This window comes from Thamnophis elegans, chromosome 8, assembly GCF_009769535.1.
Source record: "Thamnophis elegans isolate rThaEle1 chromosome 8, rThaEle1.pri, whole genome shotgun sequence".
NCBI classification, from domain to species: Eukaryota; Metazoa; Chordata; class Lepidosauria; order Squamata; family Colubridae; genus Thamnophis; species Thamnophis elegans.
The window spans coordinates 79853131-79862213 of NC_045548.1; the positions used below are offsets into that span (position 1 = coordinate 79853131).

At 53.7% G+C, this 9083-nt stretch overlaps 1 protein-coding gene across 1 annotated transcript; it reads right to left on the reverse strand.

Annotated features, from left to right (window-relative positions):
- Positions 1-3154: 3154 nt before the first annotated feature.
- Positions 3155-5336, reverse strand: LOC116512078 (forkhead box protein H1-like). Its single transcript, XM_032222354.1, has 3 exons — positions 5145-5336; positions 4328-4432; positions 3155-3919 (listed from the first exon to the last, which is right to left on the reverse strand). Exons 1-3 carry the CDS (start codon positions 5334-5336, stop codon positions 3155-3157), a joined length of 1062 nt encoding a protein of 353 aa, XP_032078245.1.
- Between the last annotated feature and the right edge of the window lie 3747 nt (positions 5337-9083).

Consider the following 9083-nt stretch of genomic DNA (forward strand, 5'->3'; position numbering starts at 1 on the left):
ACTGGTCAGGGGGGGGCTGCCTGGACAAATGGACCCTGCCAAGCAAGTCCGGAAAAGCCTATTTGAGGCTCCCAGTAGAGCCCCCCCCCCTTCAAATCTGGCACCCTCCTTGCCTTCCAGCTCTGCCCCTTTTTCTGCCCTGGTTCTCCTATTCGAAGGGTCCACCCGCCTCCCCTCCCCAGCGCAGAGGTGGCCCTCCCCTGCATGTGGCTAGCTTGGCCCCCACTTCCTAAGAGATCCCACCCTCATTTGCCAAGCACCTTCCCCCAGCAGTCTTCCCAGGTTCCAAAAGAGTTGGGAGGGGGATACATTTTCCTAGCCAGCTTCATGGGACTAAAGAGCTGGCCTAGTTTCCCCCCCCCCCCCGCCTCCAGATGGGACACGGAGCCTGCTCCCTTCCCCAAAGGGGTCGGCCGCCTCTTCACATCTCCCCTAGGCCCATCAAGTGTTAAAGGACAGGTATTGGGGCGCCACCCCACCATGAAAGGGGATTTTTTGGCACAGAAGTGCAAGCTGCAATTCCTTGGAACTCCACCTGGATTTTCCCTGTGCAGGACAGCCCACCTCCCATTGAGGTGGGGGGGGAAAACCACCCACCATAATCCTTTTTTAGCAGAGGAAGCTGCTCAGACTTTCCACCCAGTTGCCAGGAAATTGCCTGCTCGGTGCCCCCTGGTTTGCAGGGGGCCACTTTTATCAATGATCCCTCTGATATAGATTGCCGTTATGTTTTGATGTGCAGAAGTCACAGAGCCGGAAGGAACCTTGGAGGTCTTCTAGTCCAACCCCCTGCCTGGGTGGCAGGAGACCGTATAATTTTCCCTTTCCTTTCCTGGCGCAGTTCCTGTCCAGGTGAAGCCTCTTCTGTCGCTGCTCAGGACAATAAATCAGCATTGTCAGCTCACCCTGTGGGCAATCAGTGTGTGTTGTGTTTGTGTGTGTGCACAGCCCCCCTTTTGTGTTGCGGGTAGCCTTGGCCAGATTCACACACAAGGAGGTTTGCTCCAACCATTATTTGCAATGAAGCAGAAACTGGCTGAAGAAAGCCTGTAAATTCTCAGCCACCCAGGTCATAGTTGTCCCAAAGGGGCTTTTTCAGGAGTCAATTTTATTTTGAAGATGTTTCGCAAGCTTCTTCAGCTAGTTGCCTCCTGAAAAAATAGCCCCCCTTCCACTTTCTACCCCCGAGTTTAAAAACAGAGGGACAGATACAGGCCAGGTTAAAAAAGAAAAGTGTTTTAAGCTTTGCTTGCATGAATCTAGCCTTAGAATAAGCGGATCCCCTATTTCCCCATTTGAAACGGCTTCATTCACTCACCCCCCAGGTTGATTTTCGCCCAACAATTGCTGGAAGGGATCTTGGAGGTCATCTAGTCCAACCCCCTGCTCACACACAGGAGACCTGGCACTAGGGACTTGAACCTCTGAACAGCTGACCTTTCTGATTGACAAGCTGAGTTTAGCTGGTTGCTGAAAGTCTCCCTTTTCTTGTGAAAAGTCGGGGGAATTCCAGACTTTGGTCCATGTTGAAACGATTTGCTTTTGAAACCACCAGAGAAATGCTTTCTGTAGATTCAGCCTAGTCCAGAGAACCCCAACGCGGAAGCCCCCCATTCTGGGACAGAAAGTGGCTTTGACTGTATCCCAATCCATCCCTATGTTACCAATAAAGGGGGAAATTTGTAGGCCAGGGTTGAAATGAGAGGTCCTTGGCACGCTCTGAGCTTGGCTGTTTTCTTGTTTTTTCTTTTGCTAGTTTATAATATAAAATACAAAAGAAAGTAGAGAGAGAGAGGAGGTGGGAAGGAAAAAGTGTAGGAAAAAGAGAAAAGGCATTCAGACTCCCTTTGGGGCAGTAAAATAAGACTATTTGTATTTGTAAGCTGCCCGGAGTCCTACCGGATTGGGTGGCATATAAATTTTATTAAATTCAAATTCAATAGCATCAAATCTCAACTTTTTAGTTTTGCATAGTAATATAAACTAGCCCGCTCTGTAACGACAAACCTATCTAAATTGGTAAAACCCAAAATCAAAGTTTTGGCTTTTTTTCCCCACCTCGAGAAACAAAGTCCAGAAACAAAAGTAATTTGTGTTATTTTTCTTTAATCAAATTCAGCCTCTCTGGTAACTCCACCAACTTCTGCAGCCCTTCGTCCCTTGTGGGAATCAAAGTGTCCGTCTGTTTTGGGGCATGAAGTAAATCTTGCTGCCTCGCTCCCGGTTCTCTTGTGGAGGTTTCATGCCCCAAATTAGTGGGTCCCCAATGATGTTCCTTAGTTGGGTCATGAAAACCACCCAGGTTAGAGAGCACCAAGGACCCCTCAACCCCTGATCCTGGCTTCACCCAGGCTGATTCCAACCTCAGGTTACTGAAGAGCATTGGGGCTGAACTGCATTCTGTAAGTGAAAAAAAAAAAACGAGAAAAGGAAGCAACGATATTTGAAATATAAAAAATTTATTAATTTAATAATGTTACCAATGCGCCCTTGAAAACCGGGCAGAAATTGCCACCACCAAAGCCCACCCTCCTTCCATGCTGGGGACGACGACACAGACGGCCGGGCACAATCGGAACTGCAAAGCACCCATCCATAAAATGCCCCCCCCCCAAACTCCCCAGGAAGTAGTAACCAGTATCAAAGCTCCCAATCGGGCGGACTCCAGGAACCATGTGCCTTTGGAGCAAAGCATAGGCCATGCGGAAGAAGCGGATGCTGGCCTTGTGAGCAGCTCTCCCCCAATGACAATAGGTTCCTAGGCACGGGCCCATTCGTCGTAAACCACTGAAAGGGGACCAGCCCCAAGGAGGGAAACCCCCCCCCAAAAAAAAGCATCTCGTGAAGTTGTGGCACTAACAGTAGCAACAGACTTATATACCGCTTCATAACCGCTCTCTAAGCGGTTTACAGAGTCAGCATATTGCCCCCAACAACAATCCGGGTCCTCATTTCACCCACCTCGGAAGGATGGAAGGCTGAGTCAACCTTTGAGCCGGTGAGATTTGAACAGCCGAACTGCAGAACTGCAGTCAGCTGAAGTAGCCTGCAGTGCTGCATTTAACCACTGCGCCACCTCGGCTCTCTCAGTGTTAAATAAGGGAATTTGTGCACTTCAGGGGAATATCTGCCTTCCTCTGAAAGGGGGCGCCCCTCAGAAAGGGTTATGGGGAGGGGGCAGGGGCTGGAAGGGGACCACCCAAGGCAGAGGGGCCAGCCAGGAGGCGTCTGGTACCCGGACAGCTTGCTGTACGTCCAGTGGGACGGAGGGGAGGCCTGGATATGGGGGTGGAGGGTAGGGGGCCGTCACCAAGCTCCAGTAAGGAGGACTCGCGTAGGTAGCAGGCCCCAAAGTGCAGCAGGGCAAGCTTAGCGAGGCCGGGATGGTGAGGAAGGTTGGCATGGGCAAGGAGGGACCCCCAGCCGGGGACGAAGTGCCATGATTGTGCCAAGGAGGAGGGGTCTGGAAATAGTCTGTGCAGCAGGCAGGGGGCGGCTGGGGAGGGCTGGCGGGCGGGCAGTGGGCCCCTTGGCCGCCCTCCCCAAGAGGAGGGCGGGCGCAGTTGGCGGAAGCCCCGTCTGGGCTCGGCGACCCTGGCTTGGCACTTCTTCCATCTTCCCGTGGCGGCTCCAGCAGAGAGCTGATGGTGAAGGGCTTCCTGCACGGCTGCTCGGGGGGCTTCTCTTCCTTGACGGGAAGGGCTTCAGGTGGGAGGGGCGCCTGGGGGTCGGGAGCCCCACCGGGAGGCACGTAGGGAAGGCCCTGCAACACGAACGGGGTGAGGTCGGGGGCGAAAGCCACCTCCTCTTGGCGAGAGATGGCCGTGTTCTGCAGCTTCAGGGCTTCGGGGGGGATCCGCTCCACGTCTACCGTCCAGTAGTTGCCTTTCCCTTTAGGCTTGGACGGATCCTTCAGCACCTGTGGGGGGGGAAGGGTCTCTGTAAGGAGGCAGCCCCCCCTTATCTCCCCCCCCCCAGGTTCTTAGGTAAAGAACGATGGGATTTGAAATAACTAGCACACGGTCTGGATCTCGGGAGCATCTTAGGATGGGTGGACTTCAACTCCCAGAATTCCCCAGCCCACAAAGCTGAAGAGCTGAACTTCACCCATGGGGAATTCTGGGAACTGAAGTCCACTCATCTTCACTCCCCTGGGATCCAGAAACACCCATGGCTGGATTGGAGGCTTCCCAGGAATCGATGTGTCGGAGGGACCCTCAAGCCTGAAGAGGGCCCTCCCCCCTCAGAAGGGGGCCCACCCGGCTGAGCAGAGGCTCCTTGGAGGAGGCCCCCTTCAGCCCCTTCCTCTCCCAGGAGGCCTGGTTACCATCCTGAAGCAGTCGTTGGCCGAGAGGTTGTGTCGGATGGAATCCTTCCAGCCCTGGTAGTTCTCCTTAAAGAACGGGAAGAAAGCGCGGATCCTACCCGTAATCTGAAAGAGAGGGAGGGAGGGAGAAACGGGGACCCCCGCATTAGAACTGCTAGCCAGCCAGGGACCCCCGTCCGCGGCCCCCTCTGGGGCTCCAGGCTGCCCCATTCTCAACCCGACACCAGCGCCCGATCCTCCTCCGTGCCAGCCGACATTCTGCAGGGTCTCCCGTTTCAGGAAGGGGGGTGGACTAGAGGACCTCCGAGGTCCCTTCCAACCCCGAGGATCCCGTCTTCTTCGCGCTAAGGGGGAGAAAAGCCGAGCCAAGCGCGCTGGCTCCACGCCCGGCCCTTCCGTTGGTTGCGAGGGCGAGAAGAAGCGGCGGATAAATGTAAGAAAGTCCTAAAGAAGCCAAAGAGCCCCGCGGCCGTCGGGGCTCCGGCGCGCCCTCGGCGGAAGGCAGCGCCGCGCTCGAGACAGCCCGCTCGGCCCCCTTTCCAGCGTGCGACCCTGCTGCAAAGCGCCGGGGGGGCTGGAAGCGCCAAGGATCGGCGCCGGCGAGCCTCGACGCCCGAAAGACGACGGCTGGGCGAAGCCGCGGTCCAGGATGCTGGCGGGGAAACCGCCCCGTCGGACATCCCGGGCGACCGCTAAGCGAGGCAGGGTCCCTTGGGCCAGGGCATGGCCGGGGCCGCCCGCGGGAGCCTCCCTGGAAGACCGGGTCCCTCGGGGGTCTCTCGGGGGTCTCTCGGGGGTCCCTGGGGCGGGCGCTGACCTGCGAGAGCTTCAGCTTCTTCCCGGGGGAGGCGACGATGACCAGGGCGATCATGGCCAGGTAGCTGTAGGGGGGCTTGGCGTGGCGGCTGTAGCGCTTCTTGGGCCGGCGCGGGGGCTGCGCCGGGCCCCCCCCGACCTTCCGCTTGCTCCGGGGCCCTGCCGGAGGATTGTCCCCGTCGGTGTTCTGCATGCCCCCGTCCAGCTGGAGAGCGCCGCTGCGCGCCCCCCCCCCCGGGTGGGGGTTTAAATGGGCTCGGGGCGGGGGCGGATTTCTCCTCTGATGGGGCAGACCGGGCGGCTCCAGGCGCCGAGGGGCGGGCTGCCCCCCCCCCCCCGCCGAGCCAATGAGAAACCCCCGCCCCGGGCTGTGGATTAGTGGGCGGCAGGTCACCGCCAGGAAGTGGCCCTCCCGCCCCCGCCCCAACCTGGCCCAGGTTTGGCCCTGGGGGTGGGGGTGGGGGTGGGAGGGGGGGAGGGGAGGGGAGGGGAGGAGGCGGTAATTCCAGAGGGTCCTCCTGGCCTTGGATTGACTATGGGTTAGTCAACAGCCTGCTCTGAACTGCAAGAAGGATGGGTGGGTCCCCCCCAAATGCCCAACTGGGGTGACTTGACTTGAGGTTGGGTTGCTTGCATTCAACGTCCTTGAGAGCCCATCTCTGGCCCTCCCAGGCTCCAGGAAAGTGGGGCGCATTGGAATGCTCTGGCCCTTGAGGGGTCCTTGGTGCTCTCTCTGAGCATGGCGCCTTTCTCGCTGGCGTTTCATGGCCCAACTAGGGTAACCTCATCATAGCTGATCTGGCTTTAGGGTGTTGTGTGAGCCCAGCCACAGAGAGTCAAGAGGGCCATTTGAGGTCTTGAAGGCCACCTGGCTTTAGACTGCTTGACCATGATGAAACAAACCATGGTTTGGCATGAAGCCAACTCCACCAGGGAAGGCAGGAATTCCCAAGGGCCAAAAAATAGGATATTTGCAAATTTCTCTGTTCCAGTAAATTGATTGATTTGATTTGGTTTGGTTTGTATAAACAGCAGCACACCCAAAGGTGTGTGTTTTTATTTTTAAGGCAACTGGTCTCTTGGCTTTTCTTTGAAAATGTTCTCCTTATCATCCAAGAAACTTCTTCAGTTCTGGAGACGTTCTGCAGCTTCTTGGATCAGAAACAACATTTTCAAACAAAAAAAACAACAATAAATTTCAGTTGCATTTTGGGGGTGGGGAGGAAAAGCAGCTGGATGGAGGTGGAGAATCTTCATGGACGTTCACCCAGACAGATGTGTAGCAGAGCCCATGATTACCTATCCATACCGACCTCTGGCCGCTACCCTGTCAATCCCAGGCACTGCTGGGTGTGTTTGTGAGTGTGCTTTTAAGGCCCTTTTAGATTGCCTTCCTCTCTTACAGATTCCTTGGGTGACTTACAAACTCTTGCAAATGCCTTGTGACAAATTCACACTTGGCCAGTAAAGAATCCTTTTCTGTTGCAACCTGACAAAGAGGGATCCCGCCTCAACCTGGCCCCTCATTTTGCTTCCCACCTCTGCACCCTTGAGATAACATTGTGTCTTCAAGAGCGTCCCTCCCCCCACCCCCAGACAGGTCTTCCAGGAGTTTTATCAGTTCCCATTTAAAAGCCAGGTGGGGGAGGGGGGGCAGGAGGAGTGCTGCTTGAGGAAATGCTTCTGTACAGCCACCTTCTCTCTCCATCCTTGGAAAACGGGGAAAAACACGGCCTTCTCCTTAAAAACCAGCAAGTAGTTTTATTTGTTTTTATTTTTTTTATTAATTTATTTTTTATTTTATCAATTTCATATATACATTCACAATTATATGATCTCATAACTGTTATTAATAATATGTATTTATAACAATTTTTCCCTACTGTTGACAATATACTTGAAGATCCATCTTATCTTACAACGGTCCTACTTCTTCTTCCCTCCCTCTTTCCTTCCTTCTCGTTTCTTCTCTCCTACTCCCCTTCCTTCCCTCCCTCCTTCCCTTCTTTCTTCTCTCCTTCTCTCCTTCCTTCCTTCTCCTTCTCTCCTTCCTTTCCCCCTTCCTTTCCTCCTTCCTTCCCCCCTTCCTTCCCTCCTTCCTTCCCTCCTTTCTTCTCTCCTTCCTTCCCTCCTTTCTTCTCTCCTTCTCTCCTTCCTTCCCTCCTTCCTTCCCTCCTTTCTTCTCTCCTTCTCTCCTTCCTTCCCTCCTTTCTTCTCTCCTTCTCTCCTTCCTTCCCTCCTTCCTTCCCTCCTCCAGCAAGTAGTTTTAGTTGCAAGGATTAGGAATGTCTAGCTTGATGAAAAGAAGGACTTGGGGGAGACACAATCGCACCTTCCGATATTTGAGGGCTGCCACAACGAAGAGGGGGTCGAGCCCCCTTCTCCAAAGCCCCCTGAAGGCAGGACAAGGAGCAAGGGATGGAAACTAATAAAAGGAGAGAAGGAATCTGGAATTAAGGAGAAACTTCCTGACAGGACAATTCACCAGTGGAACAATTTGCCTCCTTAAATGTGAGCCAGGCCTGGGCTGCAGCTGCTGAACTAATTAGGGGAGACATGATAGAAGTCTTCTGATATCTCAGGGGTTGCCACAAAGAAGAGGGGAGGGGGGGTGTCAACCTACTCTCCAAAATACCCGAAAGCAGGACGAAAGAAGCAATGGATGGAAACTAATCAAGGAGAGAAGCAACGTGGAATTAAGTGAGAACAATCAATCAGTGGAACGGCTTGCCTCCAGATGTTGTGGGTGTTCCAACACTGCAATTTTTAAAAAAGAGACTGGACAGTCACTTGTCTGAAATGGTATATAGCAGTGTTTCTCAACCTTGGCAACTTGAAGATGTCCGGACTTCAACTCCCAGAATTCCCCAGCCAGCATTACTGGCTGGGGAATTCTGGGAGTTGAAGTCCGGACATCTTCAAGTTGCCAAGGTTGAGAAACACTGCTATATAGTCTCCTGCTTGAGCAGGGGGTTGGACTAGAAGACCTCCAAGGTCCCTTGTGACTGTTATTCTTTTCCAGTGTAAATATGTTTTATTTTCATTTCATTTCGTACAGTCACATATATACTGTGCATAACCGGGGCCATATAACATTGAACAATAAACACAGCCCTCCCTCTTGTCAACAATACCCCCCAAAATACAAACCCAATATACCACTTCTGTTATTCTTGACATACTCTGCAAACTGTCTTTAACAAGCCACAGCTAAGTGCAGTCTGCAAAAACCAAACCATGGGTTGGCTGAGAAAACTCCATGGGGTGGCCTCTCCTGAAGTCATAACATAATTGAAAGTGGGGGGGGGGGACCTTGGAGGTCTTCTAATCCAACCCTCAGCTCAAGCAGGAGACCCTCTTACCATTCCAGACAAATGCTTGCCCAGAACACAGCCGAAATGTGGATGCTGCTGGATCTTGAATGCAGCCTGACCTTGTAATCCAGGATAGATCTGGAAGTCATTCCCCTCCCCAAGATCCAGGAGCAGGGTGAATGGAGCCTTTAAGGAAGGCAAGCTCTACTCATTCAGCCCCTCTGTGTAGCTAGCCGGCTTCCATTCTGTGTAAGCTGGGGGGGAGGGGGAGCACAGAAGAGGATCCTTTCTCTTGGGGTTGACTATCGGACCTCACCTGCCCCTCCCTGGAGCTGCATTGTTTCTACCTTGCCCTGCCCAGCTGCTACCTTCCTTTCTTCTGCTAAGCACCAGAGAAGGAGACAAAAAGGACCCTAATGGGGGCTATCAAGGTTGATGGCTGGCCCCAGAGGCTCCTCGGAGGAGGTCAAAAGGAGGCTATTCTACTGTGGGGCAGGAGAGCTGGCCTGGGGCTACCAAGAGGAAGAACACACATTCACACAAAGCGCCAACTGAATCACAGTAGAGTTCCACAAAGGCAGAGGGCTTCAAACTTGGCAACTTTAAGACTTGCAGACTTCAACTCC